The 23,057-nt window shown below is 45.1% G+C and overlaps 1 protein-coding gene across 1 annotated transcript in view; it reads right to left on the bottom strand.

Moving 5' to 3' along the window:
- LOC116575919 (potassium voltage-gated channel subfamily H member 1-like) overlaps positions 1-21,040 on the bottom strand; it is a 127,093-nt gene extending 106,053 nt beyond the window's left edge. The window contains exons 1-2 of the mRNA XM_032317551.1: positions 20,980-21,040; positions 19,509-19,938 (exon numbers count right to left, since the gene is read on the bottom strand). Coding sequence (XP_032173442.1) covers positions 19,509-19,794 — 286 coding nt within the window. The 5' untranslated portion in view covers positions 19,795-19,938; positions 20,980-21,040. The remainder of the gene's footprint in view (positions 1-19,508; positions 19,939-20,979) is intronic.
- Positions 21,041-23,057: the final 2,017 nt, after the last annotated feature.

Raw genomic sequence — 23,057 nt, 5'->3', positions numbered from 1 at the left:
CAAAGACCAAGAGTTTGAAAAAGAGATCAATGCCTGCCATTTCATAGTAAGAGGAGAAGGTTCTGGAACTGGACTGGTGAAAGTGGGTCACTTTCTCCCACTTCATGGGCCTCTGAACCAATTTGGAAAGAGGGGGTGGGGTCAGAGAACCTGCAGACAGCGCTCACTGGGCAATAGCCACATCTGTCTGGGGTGGGGATAGGAAAGAGAAGGAGAAGGGGAAAGAGTCATCATGATTAAGAACTCCAGTGCTGATTTATTTGGAAATTACTACACGCCAGCCTGTGTCAGGGATTTCACAGACACTATGTCCTCTCAGCCACCCTGCCAAGTAGACATCATCTCTGTTTTGCAGATGAGGAAACAAGCTCAGAAGGTAAACCTTGGCTTTGAGAACATCTCGAAGTCACAGAGGCAGTTAGTAGCTAAGGGAAGGCAAGGTGAATAGGAGAACACCGCTACGGCCTATTTTCATGTGAGGGGCTACCCCACCAGCCCTCCCTTACAACTCCCCACACCTTCAGCCCTTAAGAGAGGCAGAAGCAGGGGTGAAGAATCAGCAGAGCAGGAAGAGAGCCACGCCCTGTAAGTGGCCTGGGCCCCAGAGGTCTGCGCATCGGGCAGGTCTTCAACACACACTGAATTAGGGGAGCATCTGTGGTTGGAATCTGTGACTCCCAGCTCTTCCACTTCCTAGCTGACTTGAGGCTGATTTTCAGTGCCTCTGTTTTCATATCTGTACAAGGGGAATGATGGTAATAGTCCCATCTCATAGTTCTGTGATGATGAAATGAATCCATATGAGTTAAGAGGACCTGGCCCATGATACGTGTTCAATAAATCTTAGCTCTTAATATGGCCGGCAACACTGACATTATCCTGACTAATCCAAACACAGAAAAAGCAAGACATCTGAGACGCCTGGGTGGCTCAGTCAGTGAAGCGTCCGAATCTTGATTTCAGCTCAGGTTGTGATCTCAGGGTTGTGAGTTCAAGCCCCATGTCAAGCCTGCTTAAGACTCCCTCTCTCACTCTCTTTCTCTCTGAAAGGAAGGAAGGAAGGAAGCAAAGCAAACCAAGCAAGACATCCTGGTACCGATGTGTTTCTATATACAGGGAGTCCTGAGACCGGCTGCTCCCTGAGACTGACCAGGGTCTGAATGGCCGATGCAGATGCCTCCCCAAAGCTGAACACTGGCTCCTTCCCACACTCAGTCAGCCTTCAGTTCCTGACAGGCGGCCCTGAGTCCACAGAACTGAGACTTTCACTAATAATAAAGTGTCCACAGGGCGCCTGGGTGGCTCAGTGGGTTAAGCCGCTGCCTTTGGCTCAGGTCATGATCTCAGGGTCCTGGGATCGAGTCCCGCATCGGGTTCTCTGCTCTGCGGGGAGCCTGCTTCCTCCTCTCTCTCTCTCTCTGCCTGCCTCTCTGCCTACTTGTGATCTCTCTGTGTCAAATGAATAAATAAAATCTTTAAAAAAAAATAAAAAAAAAATAAAGTGTCCACATGGACTGTTGTGAGCAAGAGAGCTCTGTGTGAGACTCATGTCTTTCATCACAGTGAACAAAGAACAAGGTGGAACTGGCTCAGCCTCGCCTTGTTCTCTGTGGGGTTCTCAAAGGGGCAGCTGTGGGGTGCCAAGGGAACACTCCAGAAGACTTAGGTGTGAGCCTGGCTCTTCCACTCAGTGGCTGTGCCATGTCAGGAAAACCAGTCAGCCATTCCGCACCTCACTTCCTCAACTGTGTTACTATGAGGATTAAGGGGCATAATGTGTACAATACACTCCGTTTGCTGTAAGGCATCATAGCCATGGAGGGAACTAGAATTAATATTTTCGTTCTCCCTAATTCAAATGTGCCTGCTCCGATGTAAGCTCTTCCTTCCTCCAGTCAGACCTCACCTGCACACTTTCGTCACACTTTTGTACACTCCCTTCTCTCAGCTGGTTTCAGGGTCTCAGGGGAGCAGCTGGTTGAAAGGGGCAATGTGGGTGACAAATGCACAGTTTGGTCTGAACTCCCAAAGATAGAAGTCAGGGTGCTATTTTCAGCTGGGCTCGTGGTGGAAAGGTCAGCATGTGACCTCATGTGAGAGTTCTCCCTGCCCCAAGCCTCGTGCTCAGTTTCAGAGCCTGGGAATTAGAAACAGCCTGGTCTCTAGGGCTGAGCTGATTGTGAAAAAAGCAGGTCAGTGGTTTAATATGGGATGAGGAGCAGCCATTTTGGGATGCCAGAGCATCATGGAGGTCACGGAGCGAGGGGACCTGATGACAAGATGCTGCCAGGTCAGGCACCACTGTTCAACACCACATGCCTCCTCCCAGACTCAGGTAACACCTAGGAACACCCACTGGAGAACAGTGCTGATTGTCACTCCTCACAACGATGGTCTTGGCTCCAGCTCTTAGCAGTATCCCAGAAAAATTAAGAGATTTTCTTTTATTTTTATATATTTTTTAATATATATATTTTTTTTATTTGACAGCCAGAGATCACAAGTAGATGGAGAGGCAGGCAGAGAGAGAGAGAGAGGAGGAAGCAGGCTCCCTGCTGAGCAGAGAGCCCGATGCGGGACTCGATCCCAGGACCCTGAGATCATGACCTGAGCCGAAGGCAGCGGCTTAACCCACTGAGCCACCCAGGCGCCCCAAGAGATTTTCATAACCATCTCCAATGACTCCCTTCACCACAAAGAAGACAAACCCAGTGAAATTCACAAACCCAGTGAATTTCCTGTCTATAATAAATCTATGGATTTATAAGCTACATACCTTGCTCTTAATTCCATGCCTTCCTCGTATTCACTCTGATCCCTCCCCTGAAAGGTTCTGAAGTAGTGGGAGAAAGGGAGGGATTCTGGAACATATATTGCTTTCACACAATGTACCATGAACAAATGATGAAAGGAGCCAGAACACCTCAGATGGAAAATGTGTGGAACAAATTCATGGATAACTTTTGGCAAGGGAGGTAATAGCCAAGAGGGCAGATTAAAGAGTGCCATCCTTCAACACAGCAAAAGCACAAGCCACAACAAAAAAACCCAGGTAACTGGGACTTCATTAAAATTAAAAACTTTGTGCAAAGTACACCATCAAGAAAATGAAAAGACAGAGTGCCCGCAGTGAAGCACCCAACTCTTGATTTTGGCTCAGGTCATGATCTCAGGGTGGTGAGATCAAGCCCTGTGTCAGGCACCATGCTCAGTGCAAAGTCTGCTTGAGATTCTCTCTTCCTCTCTCTCTGCCCCTCCTCCCACTCACTATAAATAAATAATTAAATAATTAAACAAAATCTAAAGAATGAAAAGGCAACCAACAGAATATCTGACAATCAAAAAAATCATAAAAAATAAATCTAAAACTGTTACTTGGCCGAAGCTACATCCATGCATATGGGGGCAAAAAGTTGCAACTTATTTATATACGAGGCCCCATGAGCAGTTCAGAGAAGAGTGGTGCAGGAAACAAATGGCCGCTTCCCAGATAAGACCTCTAAGTACCTAGAGAACAATCGCCCCGCCAGGGCCAAGCTGTAGCCATTGGAGAAAGACTCACCCTACCGGCAGTCATGGAGTTGAGTCCAAAGAGCCAACTGCAAAAGCAAACAATGGTGGAACTATGGTTTCTCCATGTAAAGATGCTTACCAAGAATGAGCTCTGTCTATGAGCACTGGGATAGGTGAGAAGCTGTGAGAGCAGGAAAGGGAGAGTACAGCAGAACATGGTGTCTTCTAGTCCAAACTCAAGAGTCAGATCAAAGTGTTCTGTAACTGGCAGCACGATGTGATCCTGTTCTGTCCAGATGCCAGGGTTTAGCACTGGTAGGAAAAGGGCATTTCACCCACACTGGAATAGAGGACAGAGCTTCTGTGTGTCATTCTGGGTCACACAGGAGTCACATCAGCACTTTGATAGAGAAAAAGGTCCATAGCCCAGCAGGGCGGGGTTCACAATGGTAAGTGATAGGGCTGCACAGGGAAAGAAAGGGGATTCCATAACCATCTCCAATGACTCCCTTCACCACAAAGAAGAGAGCTAGGTGGAAGAAGAGAGCATCAATGGCTACTCTTGAGTCAACATGAGATCACGAATACCTCTTAAACCACAAGTTAGGTTCTAATGGTCTTGCTTTAAAGCAACAGAAAAAGGAGTCATTGTTCTCTTCCTACTACTGTGATTTGTTCCATGACCATATTCCCAGATTGGTGCAGCCAAGGGAAATGGGGGAAACAGATCTGGAGAAATGTCAAATCACAGACTTGGATCCAAAAAGCCGACTGGAAAAGAAGATGGTAGAAACATCGTTCATAGTGGAATCTATGAAATAACTTAAGACTAGCCGGGGCCAGTGAATTTTAATCAACAGTATGAAGTAGTAGTCAAAAATACAAATTTGAATTAAGAGCAATCCAGAGAGATGTAGAGATGTGGTGAGGAGTGATGGAAAGTACTCAAACCTTAAAGGACTGGGGTTTGGGGAGACTTAAATCTTTTTCTTGCTCTGCCATGAACTAGCTGAGCTACTTCCCTCCAGATCTCATCTGTTACCTTCACAAGGATGCTGTTAGGACAGGTGATCTCTAAGACCCTTCTCATTCTGATGCTCTTCTAATCTATAAATGTGATTTCAAAGTGAGGAAAGCAAGAGTCCTACTCAGTTATGCTCTGACCAAACCACAGAAAGAAAACCGAGTTTAGTCCTGGGTCCCTTGTGAGAGACACAAGGACAAAGGAGAGAGAAAAGAGATCACCACCAAAAAATTCTCACAACCACATGGATGAAGCTGTTTTTTTATTAATCTTGGAGAGGTAAAGCCTCTAGGCAGAAATAATGGTTTTCAAATACTTGAAGCGTCATTGTGCAACAGAAAAGCTAGATTTGTCCCATGAAGTCCCAGGAGTAAAAAGGCAAGAAAAGAGGATGGAACCCATAGGGAGGGAATTTTAGTTTTATATAAAAAGGAAATTCTCACCCTTGAACTTATCTGGAAATGGAATGGTCTTATTCCATGGGCTGTTCAAACCTCAGGAGAAGGGAGTCAAGATCTAACAAGTAGGGGACCTTGACGACATCTTGAGGTCCTTCCCAACTTCAAAATTCTATGAGAGCCAATAACATAATTGGAGATCTAGTTAATTATCACAGACAAAGAATGGCTGATTATTCAACAGTCCATATTCCATATCTAAGTGGCTGGCACACAGTAGAGGTTTAATGAATATTTGTCGGAGGGAGGGAGAGAAAGAAGCAAAGATGGCAAGTCCAAATCCCATGTTCCACTGGAAGTCCAGAAAGGTTCTTGCTAAGAAATCCTTCCACTCAAGGCACTGGATGGCAGCCAAGGCCTCCAGTACAGGCGTGCGAGCACAGCTCAGTGTAATTAAACACCCGAGTTCCCAGGAGGGATTGAATCAAAATGACAAGCAGGAGAGAACCTGTGGCTTCTGCCACTTCCCCCACCTTCCTGCTTGCTGCTTGGCAAGGCTAAACGGACAGGCAGTCCCACAGCCCGAGAGTCCCCCCACTGTGTACTGTCTCTGCAGAGCTGTTAAAATGCCTGTTAACGCCCTACTTTGTAAGGACCCTTCAGATTTTACTCTTGTTATTCCAAGGGGTGCATTCTGCTTCCCTCATACCTAACCCAGGAAGCGCTAAGAGGGAGACCTGGCCCTCAGATCTGGGGTTACGATCAGGAAGACAGAGTTCTCCGCTGGCTCTGGCTTTGCCATCACCCCCGCTCCAGACCAGCCCAACTCCTCTTCTCATGCCCAGGGAGGAACAAAGCGGCCCTTCTGAACAGGGTTAGCCCTACAAGTAACCTGCAGCTCTGCAGAACTCACTGGTGATTGCTCATCTATTTGATTTTCTTTTTCAGCTCTGTCATTTTGCTCTTTGCACCAAGACCCCTTTCTCTGCCAAGCTTTCTTGTGGCAACAGTGGGTTTTTATCACCATGTAGCTATGATTCAGAGCCAGACCTCTCGCTGATGAGAGCTAAAATTATTCTTGATCTCATACACATCGAGGACCACAATGGGGAAAAGTGAAAATGGAAACATTTCTGAGTCTTACAAAGTCACTGCTGACAACTGGCAGAGCTGGCCCTGACAGCATCTTGTCTGTGGCAGCCTCACTAGCAAATTGTCTTCTTGATATTTAGTTCCACCAGCAAACCCTATCGAGCTCTTCTGTAGGCAGAGCACTGTGCTGGCCCTATTCTGTCACCGCCTTTGCACACCTCCTCCAGCCTCTACTCCCCAGCCAGTGCCCACCCAGGTCCCCTGCCAAGCTGCTGAACCAATAGCGCAGACCAAGTGTGCTGTAAGAATGGCATCAACATCAACCGACAGGCCAACTGGGGCCCCGGGCTTGGCACCAGGCAGAACGGAGGGCTCTGAAAGGGGAGAATTCTTACTTTCGTGGATGTCACTGCATTGTTATGCTACAGATGAAGACACAGCCTTGGGAATTAAGTAGCTTGTTCACTCGACTGTTAAGTAATGGAGCCAGGATTCGTGCCCACGCTTATCTCTCCTGCTCCCATGGACAGTCTACAATATGATAACTTTAGAAATTAAAAACCATCCTCCTGGGGCGCTTGGGTGGCTCAGTGGGTTAAGCCGTTGCCTTCGGCTCAGGTCATGATCTCAGGGTCCTGGGATCAAGTCCCGCATCGGGCTCTCTGCTCAGCAAGGAGCCTGCTTCCCCTCTCTCTCTCTCTGCCTGCCTCTCTGTCTACTGTGATCTCTCTCTGTCAAATAAATGAATAAAATCTTTAAAAAAAAAAACAAAAAAAACCATCCTCCTGATCCAATGTCAGTTGCACGTGTGGCTTAACTGGTTTCGTCAGCCATGGAGACGGCCCTCAGAAACCAGCCTCATTTTGGAGTTAGTCTTCTTTCTGAGGAGTGTTGATTGAAAAGGGGGCTGTCCAGGAAAAGGGGACAGGCTTGGATGGGAACAAGCTGGCCAGAATCATGGCTGTGGCATGTTTAGCTTCACCAGCTGCCATTTAATCCAGAAATCACAGAGGATGTCCTCCAAGTAAAAAAATAAAGTCTGTATGGCAATGATTTTTCTAAAGACTGAAAGATTGAGATCTGGGTGGTCAAGAAATGCGGTCAATTAGCCTCACTGCAATTTGTCACCATCCCAGGCTTTTGGCACGTAACGGCTGGCTGGAGGTGGTCCCTAAGCACAAGCCCACTGCAGGAGGGAGATGGAGATGCTGATGGGCCAAGAGGCACAGAGCAGGCACTCAGCCCGTCTTGGATGAGTGTTTGGCAGGAAGGGATGCTGGCTGTTTTCTTGGTAGCCTTCTGCTCTAGGCTATGTCACTGGGTGTCCTCAGGGCCCTTCTTACCGCTGCCAGTGACTGGGAAGGTAGCACAGATGGTGGAGGGACAATGAACTTGGGGGCCAGAGATCTGGGTTTGAATTCTGACCCCACCAGTCCTAAGAGGTTGTTGAGCCAGGGGAATATAACTGACTGCTCTATGCTCCAGCCTCCTCACCTGTAAATCTAGGATAAAAACACCTATGATGCAGAGTGCCAGGAAAGCCCAAGAAGTGCATGTGTGAAGGGTTCTACACACAGTGCATGTTGGGTAGCTCACTGTTAGTACAGTTTTTACCTAGCATCTCTGTAAGCCCTGCAGATCCTACCCCTTATTCACCGGCCAGTAAAATTTCTCTTCTTTAATGACACTCTCATCTCCACTTTACAAAAAACGATCACTGTCCTTCCAGAAGTCTGGACACAGAAACTGGCTGGATTGCTATTCCCCAAACATGTACTGTGGCCATAATTGACCCCTCCTGTCCCGTGGTTCCAGTGACCCATGGTCAGTCACAGCCTGGAAGCTGAGGATCCTTTCTCTGTTGTCAGAAGGTCAACAGTAGCCTAACACTAGGTCCCATCATTCCCTTCACCTCATTTCATTACACGGGCATTTTACCACCTCCTGTCATCACAAGAAATTGTGATGTGAGCACAGCACAGTAAGATATTTTGAAAGAGAGAGAGACCACCTTCACTTAACTTTTAGTACAAGATATTGATATAACTGTTCTGTTTTTTAAAAAAAAAAAATTTAAGAGATTTTATATGTTTATTTGAGGAAAGAGAACAAGGAAGAGAGAAAGAGAGAGCACAATCTGGGGGAGAAAGAGAGGAAGAAGAAGACTCCCCATTGAGCAGGGAGCCTGACGCCAGACTCCATCCTGGGGCCCTGGGATCATGACCTGAACCAAAGGCAGCTGCTTAACTGACTGAGCCACCCAGACTCCCCAATGGTTCTATTTTATTATTAGTTGTTGTCAATCTTTACTGCGCCTAATTTAGAAATGAAGTTTTAGCATAGGTTTGCACGGGCAAAGCTAGTACACATAGGGTTTGGTACCATCTGCAGTTGAAGGCATCTACTGGGGGTCTTGGAACGTGTCTTCCACAGACAGCGAGGTGGAGGGGGTGGGGATGGGGGACTACTGCACTACTTTCCAGCTTCCCATGGTCTTTCCTGCTGGAAAGTCTTTCCTACTTTGTATTTTCCAAGCAAGATTATAGGCAAACTCAGGAATGGATGATGTCTTCCCAGGGCTCCGCCCAGATAAATGGGGTGTGACTGCCTTGTTATCCTCCTTGACCCCGGCTGGGTGAAAGGCCTCTGCCACTATTCCCGTAACAAGCTACCCTTCCCTTAGCAGAGCTCACCTCACTCCACAACAAGTCCCAGCGCCCCCAGCAGACCACAAGCAACATGAGAGCACAGTGTGTAGCAGGCTTACCCCCTGCTCCATCAACAGGACTTACACAGTGTCTGGCACATGGCAGATGCTTGAAAATAGTTTGTTACATGAACATCCACTAAACTGCCGATTGACTGGGGTTCCAGGGAATTGACAAGTGACTCTGACACTTGTTTTCTCATAGTTCCCTGGTGGGCTTTCCTCCTCTGGAAAATGATATTCTCCTCTGTGTGATTTCCCTCTATCCGTCTGGAGTCATAAGCCCAGAGGCTGAGAGCCCCAGTAAAGGCTTGATAAAAAGCAACAAAGAGGTGTGAAGCTTGATGAATCAAGTTCCTTTGCTTCGAGCAAAATGGAAGCCTTACCCATTCCTTCCCCACCTTCACTTCTTCTCATCAAGCTTTGAGGATGTCCCATCAAGGGCCCCGCTGCCAGAACCAAGACCTGTGGCTAGGATACCAGCAGCTGGCATGCTGATATGGAAGAAGGGAAAACACTGAGCAGAGGGCACTGATCTGGGCTGGAGCTCAGCTCTGCTTCTAACTGGCTGTAAGACCTACAGCAAGTGAGTCCACAACTTCCTTATCTAAAATATGGGGAATGGGGCGCCTGGGTGGCTCAGTGGGTTAAACCTCTTCCTTCAGCTCAGCTCATGATCTCAGCGTCCTGGGATCGAGCCCCGCATCGGGCTCTCTGCTCGGCGGGGAGCCTGCTTCCCCTCTCTCTCTGCCTGCCTCTCTACTTGTGATCTCTGTCAAATAAATAAATAAAAATCTTTAATAAAAAAAATAAAATATGGGGAAGATCGATCCTATGGAGCAGGAAGGTTGCAAAGAAAGGTAAGAGAGACACAAAAGCCAAACAGAAGCAGAAGCCTTGATAACAGGAGTGCCTGGGTGGCTCAGTCGGCTAAACATCTGACTCTTGATTTAGGCTCAGGTCATGATCTCAGGGTTGTGGGATTGAGCCCCGTGTCAAGCTCCAGGCTGAGTGGGGAGCCTGCTTGGGATTCTCTCTCTCCCTCTCCCTCTCTCTCTCCTTTCCTCTCCCTCCCCTACCCTCTTTCTCTCCTTCTCTTAAAAAAAAAAAAAAAAGAAGAATTATAGCAACAGCTCCACATGATCATTTCCACTTGGAAGAAAATCGTATTTTCAAAAAGGAAGAAATTTCGCAAATGACGTGGGCATCTCTAAGGTCTGAAACAATACCCTTCATTCAGTTGGTTTCCCCCTGGAAGAGCTCCCTAGCATCTAAGACTTTTGCTGTAAATTCTTCTCCTCAGTACAGTAATCCAGCTATGAACAAGGGTAATATCTTCCCACAACACACGTAATCGGATATTGTGTCACTATAATTAAAATTCAAAATAACAGAGAAGGATTCCAAGGACAGCACCTCCTCTCTGCAATCTTTCCACAGCCCCCTCCCTCCCCAGCTCTTTTCCCTGCCTCCCAACACCACACACACCAAAGAGAACATTTTCTGCTCCCATATTCCAAAATAATCAGCAACAGAACCAACAAAACAAAGTGAAACTTTGCTGTTAGATAAAACTGGGTTCAAAATTCAGTTCAGCCTCCTCTTAACCTGTGATCTCGTTACTTCATGTCTCTGAACCTAAGTATTCTCAGGGGCAAAACAAGGATAATAAAGCCTTGTTTGAAGTTATTGGGTAAGAGACAGCTCCCAGCATGAAACCAGGCTCACTTTGGGTGCTCAGTGCACCAGTGTTTCTAGCCCCTTCTCTCCTCCTCCAGAGGGCACTTTCACTGCTCATGATACTATTTCCTGTACAGTGAAGATCCTGCCAGTCTGGTCTGGGCAATGATGCCTAGGAGGCCTTCCAACCACACAAAATCATTTTCTCTTTTTTTAAAGAGGTTCCTCTAATTTGTTCTGAAGTCAGGACCATTTTTTTTTTTTAAAGAAGCTTTATAGCAAAAGAAACTTACATCCATATACATGTATTTTGGTGACCTGTACTTAAACAGTGCAATGCACCTGATCCTCTAGGCAAGTTCCAATTCTCTCAAAGTAGAGCATACCTGAAGGACCAATAAATGGTTGAGAAATATCACTGCTCAGTGAGCCCAAGAGATGTATAGGAAGAGAGGGACCAAGGCAGGCGCCAGGGAGAGAACTACCACTGTTTGAACAACTCATGTGAGAAGTACTTTGCTAGAGACAGGGCATTTCATTTTCCCATCTCCAAACTTGGCCCCGCAGGGCGTAGGGCCTCCCTTGTCAGCTGAGTAACCTCCCAAAGGAGAAAGCACTAATCAAGAGTAGAGGTGGGTCTGAATACCAGAACGGCCCAGCTCCAAAGATCATGTTCTTTCCCATAGTCAAAGCACACACCCAGGCACAAAGGAAAAGAGGAAGGCAAGGGAGACACACTGGCCCTGCCTTCCAGAAGCCGAGAGTTTCAGAGGAAGTAACAAAATATACACAAGACAAGAACGATAACTAGGAAGTCACAAGAATATTTAAAGAGCAGTGTGAAGTCTATGTGCAAGTGAATAAACCCCAAGCAGAGTCCACTAGCCTTAGGGAGTGTGAAGAAAGCTATGGGTTGCAAATCGGGAGGGAGTATCCAGAGAGAGTTTTCTGGAGGTGGGGGGCAGACAGAGATGGAGAAGACACAAACTAGCTGGAGGTTGTTTCAGGGATGGGGATACCCATGTGAACTGCACAGTAGCAAGCAGATTTTTTTTTAAATCAGTTTCTAGAGGAAAAAAATAACCAGATTTACCAGCTAAGAAAAAACCTCTTAAGAAAAAAATGAGAAAAGACTGGCTCCTTCTCCCATAGCATTCTGGACAGTGCCCTATTTCCTACATAAACATAAACCAAAGACAAAACTAAACAGCTCCTGAGAAGGAAGGAATGATTTTTTTTTTCCCCTAAGAACAGGAAAGGAAAAAATTCACTGAGAAGAACAAGAAATAATCACTGTGACTAACAACAGCAAAATCACAACATCTGAATGTAAAATTTTCAACTCTTTCAAAGAGCTATGCTACATCATGATCTCGTTTAATTCTCACAAGACTAAGTGAGATGTAAGGAGAGCCTCGTACCCGTAACCTGCAGGAATTCGAGGGTATAACCCAAAGCACAGAGCTGACCCAGGACCTGAACCAAAGTCTTTCAACCAGCAGTTCAGGGATGAAGCTCCAACAGGGGATGTCTATAATGTTTGCTGGTATCAACAGAAGGGAGGCGAGGAAATGGAGGAAAGCTGAGACCACCTGAGCCCATGCCTACCTAGAATAAAGACTACATTTCCCAACCTCCTTTGCAGCTAGGTGTGGCCAGCTTATCAAGTTCCAGCCAATGAGATATGAAGCAGATAATATGGTACAACTTCCTAGTCATTCCCTTCCCGTTCTTTCTACTTTCCAGAAAACAAAAATAGGGCTGAAGCCAGAACAGCCATATGGGATCCTGATATGAAGTCACGTGCTGAAGACACCAGAGTCACCTGGGTCTCCGATGACAGCTGAGCCACCAGACCACCCCTAACCTTGTAGGATACATATCCCTTGTTGATGCTACTATTACTCTCTGTCTCTGTCCAGCAGCAGAACCCATATCCTAACTTATAAAGCTTTGCCAATGGGACTAAAGACTACTTTCAAAACTCTGGAGTCTCCTCGACTGCTCAGAATCAACAAATCCATAAATATTTATTGAGAGTCTACTATGTGTTGAAGTCTCCCAAGAGTTTATTTACAGCCTCCTGGGAGATGTGTGCCATCTCATTTTTGAAAAACCACAATATTGGTATAGAATGCAAAAAAGTATATTCAACAAAGGTGAAATGGAAAGAAACAAGAAATGTTTGAGAAAGATCACAAAGGAGGCAGGGAAAGTCCCTATTTGCTTGCAAATAACAGTTTCATCTGAAAGGAAGCCACAAAACCTACTGCATGTGGGTGAGGCAGTGGGGTCAAATGTCCCGGTGTGCAGGTCACCAGTGTCCCTTCCCCAGGAGAGAAGGTGATATACAGAAGCCACCAGATGTGAGCCCAGTTACTCTCTGGTATCTCCTGGGCTCAGGGGGAGCTTGACTCAAACAGTGACCAGGAGGAGAGCTGGCCCAGCAGAAGAAATAGAAGGAGGGCTACTGTGGGGCAAATGGAGATTTCCAGGGTCCCTTCAGCACTGACATTCTGCTGTGGTTTTGAGGAGCTGAGGTGGGGGGAACTGGCAAGGGAGAAATGAATCCAAAGAGACAGGTGTGCAGTGCTGAGGTAGGAGACTGATGTTCGGGGCGGGGGTGGGGGGGAGGGTGAAAGAAGGGTGGAGGGGTGGAGAGGGTGTGGGGTAGAAGCACAATGTCTAGACCCCCTGCCATTATCAGGGGGAAAGGAAATGAATGTGGCTTAATTATAATGACAGGATGACAGCAATGACATTATGAGGAAAGAATCAGAAAAGTGCAAAAGCCCATATTAGGAAAATGGAAACTGTCTTCTCACCATCAAATTCTCTCTGGAGAGCTCCCCAAGACACGGTCGTGTCCCTAGTCTGAGACATTCCAGATAAAGAGACTCTTTCCTACGGACAATCCTTCCTCCTTTGAGGGATCCCTCAGAGGCGTGGGCAAGGTCTGGCCCGCAGTGGCAGCTCCATCTCCAGGCCTCAGTCACCAGCTGCTGGGTGATGGGACCTGTCTCTGTTGCTCCCACTGCCTCCATCTTCTTCAGACCTCAGACTCCCTGAGAGTGCCACCTACAGCGCATGTGTCCTTGGCACACAACTGGGGGTCCGCTGGGCAGGCACTCAGTATGTGCTGCTGAATGGAGGACATCTCTCCCAGGTGTCACCCAGAGGGCTAGGACGACCTTGTGATCCTTTCAGCACCGTCAGTACACAGGAGACATGCAGAAAGATGTAAGGAGTCCATTCACCTCACCTCAGGGCAAGCCCTTGCAGGAGACCAAAGGCCCACCTGAAGAAGGCAGAGAGACCAGGGTGGGGGCTGACTCGCCCCAGTCTGGGTCAAGATGCCAGACTAGAAATGGGACATCATAGTCACCTATATCCACAAGGAACCAGAAAAACTCATTTTAGCCAATAGTTTGAGCCTCTTCTTATTGCAACTTTCTTTTTTTTTTTTTTAAAGATTTTTATCTATTTGAAAGAGAGAAAGAGCAGTGGGGAGGAGAGAAAGAATCTCAAGCAGACTTCCCACTGAGCATAGAGCCCGACACAGGGCTCCATCTCATCACCCCAAGTCGGGACCTGATGTGGGGCTCAATCTCAGGACCCTGAGATCCTGACCAGAGCTGAAACCAAGAGTCAGATGCTTCATGGACTGAGCCTCCCAGGTGCTCCTGCAACTTTTTACCAGAACTGAGAAAGGTGGGCAAGCTTGAGAATAGTGTTCCTGCATTCTCTGGGGAACTAGCCAAGTTAAGGAGATATTTGGTGCCAGAGAACAGAGATGAGAATCAACAGAAGATGTCCGGATAATCTATATTATTTAATACACTGCTGTAGAATAGCCAAGAAATACTGTTTTTTTAAATTTCTTTTCAGCATAACAGTATTCATTGTTTTTCACCACAGCCAGTGCTCCATGCAATCCATGCCCTCCCCAATACCCCCCACCTGGTTCCCCCAACCTCCCACCCCCCGCCCCTTCAAAACCCTCAGGTTGTTTTTCAGAGTCCATAGTCTCTCATGGTTCACCTCCCCTTACAATTTGCCTCAACTCCCTTCTCCTCTCCAACTCCCATTGTCCTCCATGTTATTTGTTATGCTCCACAAATAAATGAAATCATATGATAATTGACTTTCTCTGCTTGACTTATTTCACTCAGCATCATCTCTTCCAGTCCTGTCCATGTTGCTACAAAAGTTGGGTATTCATCCTTTCTGATGGAGGCATAATACTCCATAGTGTATATGGACCACATCTTCCTTATCCATTCGTCCGTTGAAGGGCATCTTGGTTCTTTCCACAGTCTGACAACCATGGCCATTGCTGCTATAAACATTGGGGTACAGATGGCCCTTCTTTTCACTACATCTGTATCTTTGGGGTAAATACCCAGTAGTGCAATGGCAGGGTCATAGGGAAGCGCTAGAAGCTTTTGATCTTGATGAAGTGCCAAAAGTTCATTTTCGCTTTTGTTTCCTTTGCCTTTGGAGACATATCTTGAAAGAAGTTGCTGTGGCGGATATCGAAGAGGTTACTACCTATGTTCTTCTCTAGGATTCTGATGGATTCCTGTCTCACGTTGAGGTCTTTTATCCATTTTGAGTTTATCTTTGTGTACGGTGTAAGAGAATGGTAGAATTTCATTCTTCTACATAGAGCTGTCCAGTTTTCCCAGCACCATTTATTGAAGAGACTGTCTTTTTTCCACTGTATATTTTTTCCTTTTTTGTCAAAGATTATTTGACCATAGAGTTGAGGGTCCATATCTGGGCTCTCTACTCTGTTCCACTGGTCTATGTCTCTGTTTTTATGCCAGTACCATGCTGTCATGGTGATCACAGCTTTGTAGTAAAGATTGAAATCAGGTAACGTGATGCCACCAGTTTTATTTTTGTTTTTCAACATTTCCTTAGCAATTCGGGGTCCTTCTGATTCCATACAAATTTTAGGATTATTTGCTCCAGCTCTTTGAAAAATACCGGTGGAATTTTGATCGGAATGGCATTAAAAGTATAGATTGCTCTAGACAGTATAGACATTTTAACAATGTTTATTCTTCCGATCCAAGAACATGGAATGGTCTTCCATCTTTTTGTGTCTTCTTCAATTTCTAAGAAATACTATTTTTTTTAAATACTTTATTTATTTGTTTGACAGAGAGAGATAGCAAGAGCAGGAACACAAGCAGGGGGAGTGGGAGAGGGAGAAGCAGGCTTCCCGCCAAGCAGGGAGCACGATGAGGGGCTTGATCCCAGGACCCTTAGATCATGACCTGAGCCGAAGGCAGACGCTTAATGGCTCAGCCACCAAGCTGCCCCAAAAGAAATACTATTATCAACACATGTAAACCTCAATGCCAAGAAGGAAAATTCACAAAATACCATTACTTCACAAAGCCCACTTGGCTTTTGTTCTCTCTGTACTCCTTGAGGATTCCTGGGGCCTGACTGCTAGGGTAACTGGCTAGGGAGAAGCATGACCCCTTGGCACAAAGGCAGGCTGTGGTTCATGCCCCACCACTCCCCCAGACCCCAGTTCTGGCATCATCCCCCCCCCCCCCACCGCCGTGAGCACACAGTAAGGGTACATCTGTGCGCATGTGTACACACAGGCAATGCAGGATAGCAGAGAGCTCCATAAGCCCAGTATGACAACAGCAGTTGTCCCGAACAAAGGTTGCTTAGAATATGTGTTTATGAGGATAATTGCCACCACATTACACAGAGTGCAATAACTTTGTTGTTAGCACAACCATTTGTCAGACATGTCACATGGAAAGTGGAACAGCTGTAACTGTAAGTGACAGATTGATGAAAAATGGCTGATTTCCAAGGCACCTGGTGCCCTGAGCCTGTATCCTAATCTTGTTCTTAAATTAAAACAACAACAACAACAAGCATACAAAACTTTCTACTGCAGGAACTGTTGACTTGTGAAAATGGACAGAGAGAATTTTCAGGGTGGTGGTGAGTCAGGGCCTCAGGCTGGCCGTCTGTGTTATCAGACCATATGAACGCAGGTGGGCTCCACAGAAAGACCTGGCTTCTAATTCAGAGGAGCCTGGGTCCAAAGCCTTTCTCTCCTGCTTACCAGCCCTATGTTCTTGGGAAGGAAGTTACCTTTACTGGGTCCATTTCCTTACAAGCTGGTGATAATAATCCCTAAGCACAGAGTGGTTCGGAGCAGCAGAATCCATGTATGGAGCGCTTGTCACAGCACCTGGCACATAATGAGTGTTTGGGAAATGGGGTTACAGTGCAGCAGGCTTGCCTACCTAAACGTCACACTTGGTTGCATAATGCAGAGGTGACTGCCTGTTTACTATTGTTTACTAAGTGTACTATTGCACTTTTTAAAAAAGAAATGGAAATATCATAAAGATCTGAGAAGGTAGATAAAAAAGGTGATAATAATAATTTGAGGTTTTCCTGGAAGATTATACCCAGTAAGTCATGCTCTCCATAGAATAATGGTTTTGGAAAAACAAACTTTTTTTTTTTTTTTAAGATTGCATTTATTTATTTGAGAGCGAGAGTGAGCGCATGTGCACTTGCACACATGAGTGGGGATGAGGCAGGGGGAGAAGGACAAGCAGACCCCACTGACGTGGGGCTCGATCCCACAACCCTGCAGTCACGACCTGAGCCTAAATCAATAGTTAGACACTCAACCGACTGAGCCACCCAGCCACCTGCACTTGTCTTTATTATTTGCCACCTAAAACTATTCTTTTTCTTCTTTTCTTCCAAGTAAAAAGTTGCAAATAATTTACCTCATATCTGAAAGCCTTGGAGACCCCATGACATGGGGCCCGCTTCCTAAATAACCACTTGCAGCAAGTTTCCTGCAATGCATTTAATAAAGTATTTAGATTAACAAAATGTCTCCTCTCCCCTTCTTAGAGACAGAAATTGGGCTCAGAGCACAGCACATATGGCTGCTTATCTCATGCCCCATGGCTCACAAAAATGCTGAAGCAGTACCTAGAAAACTAGTGCTGTTAAGGCTGAAATTGTCCTAGAAGAGCGAAGGTCTTAAATCCTTCTACACGACATGAGAAAGCACCTCAGGTTCTAATTAAGCTAAAGCAATTAGCCACCCACAGATACTTAACGCTGCTTCCCATGGACAGGCAATCATCTCTATTAAGACCCATTTAAAAGAAGTAAATCCCAAAGCTCCATCAGCACACACTTCCCACAAATCAATTACACCTAGACACATGCAGTGCCTACTCAGAGCCGAGCTCTGTGCCTCGCAGAGAGGGCTCACATGAAGACCCATATCAGACACGATGAGCTGGTTACAGAAAAGGAGGCGGCAAGCAGCCAGTGGGACAACTGGGGGGTCATAAAACCCATTTGCAGAGGGGGTGCTGGATCCCTGGGAGGTTGGACAAAGTAAGGCAAACTGACACCTTAGGTTTCCTGATCTTGGAATTCCCTGGTTAACTTAACAATTGCTATCAACTCCACTCTGAGGGAGCACAAAGAACAGAACAGTCTCTGGTTGCTGTAACCAGAGCCCAGCTTCATTATGTGTGACCAGACTCCTGTCCACACTTGAGGCTTCATGGGAGGACTGTCCTCGCCCATGTTGCCATTTGTTGTTGAAGTACCAACAGGGTGCACTTGGCAGGTTCAAAGTGAGTCTGGGCCATTCAAATGCATATACTTTCCTCAGCCCAGTAGGGTCTACTTCTCCCAAGGATTCCCTCCACTAAAGACTTCTCAATGGTTTCTAGGCCAAGGCTGTTCCCAGACCCACCATTAGCAACAGCTACACAATGGTCCATGGGTAAGTGACAGATTTAAGCACCTTCCTCAAGAACTAAGGTTGTTTTTGTTTTTCAGTCCAGTCAAGTCAATTCAATAACCCATTACTTCTCAACTGAATAGGAGCCTTTTTATCCTGTGTGGGTTTTGGGGGTGGGGGGTTGTTTTTTGGATTTGGGAAATTTCTTAATCAAGTAGACATCAAAAATGGGGGAGACAAACCATGAGAGACTGTGGACTCTGAGAAACGAACTGAGGGTTTTGGAAAGGAGGAGGGTGGGGGGTTGGGTGAGCCTGGTGGTGGCTATTAAGGAGGGCACGTATTGTATGGAGCACTGGGTGTGGTGCATAAACAATGAATTTTGGAACACACACCAAAACATTAAATTAAATTAAATTTTTCTTAAAATGCATGAAAAAATAAAAAATGCAATAAAAATATTCCTAGGAGCCACATATAAAAAATAAAAAACATGAAATTAATTATAATATCTTACTTAACCCACTTTATAAAAATATTGTTTTTTCATCATGTAATCAGTATAAAAGATAATTCATGAGATAGCTCACATTTTTTTCTTTTTTTTTTTTTTTTTTTTTTTTTTTTTTTTTTTTTTAAAGATTTTATTTATTTATTTGACAGAGAGAAATCACAAGTAGTCAGAGAGGCAGGCAGAGAGAGAGAGAGGGAAGCAGGCTCCCTGCTGAGCAAAGAGCCCGATGTGGGACTCGATCCCAGGACCCTGAGATCATGACCTGAGCCGAAGGCAGCGGCTTAACCCACTGAGCCACCCAGGCGCCCCGCTCACATTTTTTTTCATACATGCTTTTTCTGGTACCACATGGGGCTGTGGAGGTCTAGAGCTATGTTCAATTTGACACAGAAAGACTCACAGTTCACTGTTCTATGAGCAAGTAGGTTACCAAGTTGTATAAATAACATGATCTTATTCTAACTTTATAAAAACCTGTGTCTATGTGGCAAGTAAGGGAGAGGCCCAAGGTAATAATAGTCATCTCTGATAGGTAGAATTATAGTTGGTCTCCATTTTACACTTCATGCTCTTTTGTATTTTCTAAATTTCTTTGCAGTAAACACATTGTAGCAATGCTTTATCAGGGAAACCATAAATTCATCTTTTTTTAAAAAAAGCCTTTCTTGTTTTAAGTTACTACATTGATCTGATCCTGATCCTGATCCTGCTAGCACTGGAGTTATTACCCTATTTCCAGCCAATGGAAGAGACCTCCAAACAGTATGCCTCCTGCCCATCCCCCACCCAGCCCCAGCAACTGTCATACTTACAGCCAATCATCATGATGGCCACTGCAAAGATCTTCTCGATGTCTGTGGATGGGGCAATGTTGCCAAAGCCCACGCTGGTAAGGCTGGTCATAGTGAAATACAATGAGGAGATATAGACAGAATTCTTGCTGGGACCACCTTCCCACTTCCCTGAGCCAGACCCATTAAACTGGTAAGGGGTGCCAATGTCCATCGCCAGTTGGTAGAGCCAGCTGTTGTTGCGAATGGTCTTGGTGTCTTCATCAAAGATCTCGTAGTCCCCGATGCTGTACCAAATGCAGGCCATCCAATGAGCAGCTAGCCCAAACACACACACCAGCAAGACCAGCACGGCAGCTCCATACTCAATGTAGTGGTCCAGCTTACGGGCCACTCGCCCCAGACGAAGCAGCCGAACGACCTTCAGTGAGCTAAACAAGCTGCTGATGCCCTGGGAGAAGAAGAGTGGAGCATTAGGGCCAAGAACCAAAAATTCTACTACCCCTTGCCTCCTCCCCACCTGGGCTGTTCGCTTCAGCGTAGCGCATTTCTGCAAGATGCGCATTTCTGCAAGATGCAAGCTATGCAAGCCTTTAAAAAAATATTTTAAAATAAGTCACAATATTGAGAAATGCTCATACATATTTGTATAGTTATGTACAATACAATTAGAATTTTATTCCAAGATATATGAAAGGGATATTTCTGTTTGCTTTTTTCTACTTCCATTAAAAGGCAGATAACAAAACAAAAACGACAAAATTAGAACTTTATTTCTAATTTATTCTAATTATTGTGATAAGAATACAAATATATGTGAGCATGTTTCATATTGTTACTATTTTAAAACAATTTTAAGGGTTATGTAATATTTCATACTAAGTAATATGAAATATTTTAAGAGTTGTATGGTATTTATTTCATATTGTATAATATTTCATTCTAATTATACTATACATAATACGCAAGTATTATGTGTTCAAAAAATGGCTAAGAAACACATGGAGAGAAATGTAAAACACCGATAGTGGTTATCACTGCATTGTCAAGTTACAGAATTACAGGAAATTTTTTGGTTATATTTGTATAAATTTTTGTTGCACTTGAATAGATTTAATTTCTATAATTGAAATTATTACTTTTATAGTTAGAAAAATACATCCATTTAAAAACAAACACATTTAAAAAAAAGATAAAAATGAACTAAAGAAACAGCTGAGAAAATAAAGAACTAAGATTCTGTTTTCTCAGGAAAGTTGTAAATTCTTTGAAGCTACATCACTCCTGTCAAGCCAGGGATTATACAATCAGACACCATACATTAAACATAATCAGTCAAGGAATCTCAGAGCTAGAAGGAAGCTTCTGATTTCAGCTGGTCAAGCCTCCGGCCATCCTGCAGACCCTCCCAGGGCAACAATGGTACAGAAAAGAACATTAGAGTAGAAATCTAGAAAACAGGGTTTGAGATCCAAGCAAACCACTAACTTACTATGTAAGTTGGGGCAATTTGATTCCTGTCTCATCTAGATAATGAGGGAAGTGGACTAGAGGAAATGACACAGAAGTCAGTGATGTCAGCATTCAGAACCACAAAATTCCTATTCCAAAGTGATTCCAAGGTGTAGGGAAGGGAGATTTCCATTAGTTGTTCTTACGTCAATTAACAAGCAAACAAGCACAAAAACAGAAATACTTCTTGGCACCAGAACTTCGGTCTCCTTCACACCCAGCAATAATCCAATGGCAGGATGATGCCCTTCACCAACTAGAATCAATCACTTTACACTATTCCAAACACTGGAGAGCTTCCAGGTCACTGCCCATGTCTCTTGTCCCCCATTCCCTTAATAAGAATCCCCAAGGGTCAGTTATATTACAGACAGAAGGAAAATGTGTACATGATTTCTGACAAGCCTGTGCGAGAGACTCACCAAGGCTGCTTCCTCTTCCTGGGTACCCAGCTAAACTACATCTCCCAGCCTCTTCCCATCTGGGTGGGTCTCTGAGACCCTTCTCAGCAATGGCTATGAGACGAAATGTGTGTCATTTCTAAGCCAAGGCAGGTAAAAGTGAATGTGCTTTCTCTTCCCCTTGGTATGCCTTCCAAATGAGTCTAGTGAGATCCTGAGGCCAAGTATTAAAGATGGGACATAGAGCATGGAAGAAGCCTGGGTCCCTGAAAGATTATGTAGATGGAACATCCTGTCCTCACCAATCAATGTGAATCATATTATGATGTGAATGAACACGAAAACCTCTGAAATAAGCCACTGAAAATTCAGGGAATATTTGGTGGAGTAGCCATTATTAGCCTTCCCTGAGATGCGAACACACAGACCCTATGTAGCGTAGCCTTGTCAGTAAAGACTACAGATCATATAAATGGCTAACAGACACATAAAAAAATGCTCATCATCACTAGCCATCATGGAAATACAAATCAAAACCCCAAGGAGATACCACCTTACACCGGTTAGAATGGTAAAAATTAACAAGGCAGGAAACAACAAATGTTGGAGAGGATATGGAGAAAAGAGAACCCTCTTACACTGTTCGTGGGAATGCGAGTTGGTGCAGCCACTCTGGAAAACAATATGGAGGTTCCTCAAGATGTTAAGAATAGAGTTACCCTACGACCCAGCAACTGCACTACTAGGTATTTACCCCAAAGATACAGATATAGTGAAAAGAAGGGCCACGTTCATAGCAGTGATGTCCACAATCACCAAACTGTGGAAAGAGACGAGATGCCCTTCAACAGGGCAAAAATGGATAAAGAAAATGTGGTTGATGTACACAGTGGAATATTACTCAGCCATCAGCAAGGATGAATACCCACCATTTGCATCGACACGGATGGAACTGGAGGGGATTATGTTAAGTGAAGGAAGTCAAGCAGAGAAAGACAATTACAAGGTTTCACTCATACATGGTACATAAACAATAGCAGGCAGAACAACAGGGGAAGGCAGGGAAATCCACATGGGGAGAAAATCAGAGAGGGAGATGAATCACGCAAGGCTACGGACCCCAAGAAACAATGTGGGGGTTTCAGAGGAGAGGAGTGTGGGAGGAGGGGGTAACAGGGTCATGGCTATCGATAAGGGCACCTGCTGTGATGAGCATTGGGTTTTATACTTAACTAATGAATCACTGAACACCACATCAAAAACTAATTATGTACTCTACAGTGGCTAACTGAATATAATTTTTTTAAAAAGACCACAGATCAGGCTGCCACACAAATTATTTTTGTTAAGGTGAGGGTGGGGGAGGTGGGATTTATTGCACCTTTTAAAAAATAAAACAAATAAACAACATTTTTGTAGCCATAAAACTTAGAACAGAAATAATCACTTCTTGGGGTGCCTGGGTGGCTCATTGGATTAGGCCTCTGCCTTTCGCTTGGGTCATGATCTCGGGGTCCTGGGATCAAGCCCCATATCAGGCTCTCTGCTCGGCGGAGAACCTGCTTCCCCCTCCCCATGACTGCCTCTCTGCCTACTTGTGATCTCTGTCTTCCAACTAAATAAATAAATAACCTAAAAAAAGAAAGAAAGAAAGAAA

This window comes from Mustela erminea, chromosome 17, assembly GCF_009829155.1.
Source record: "Mustela erminea isolate mMusErm1 chromosome 17, mMusErm1.Pri, whole genome shotgun sequence".
Taxonomy (NCBI): Eukaryota; Metazoa; Chordata; class Mammalia; order Carnivora; family Mustelidae; genus Mustela; species Mustela erminea.
Note: the sequence above shows the minus strand (reverse complement) of the source record. Positions and strands in the feature narration are given on the sequence as shown.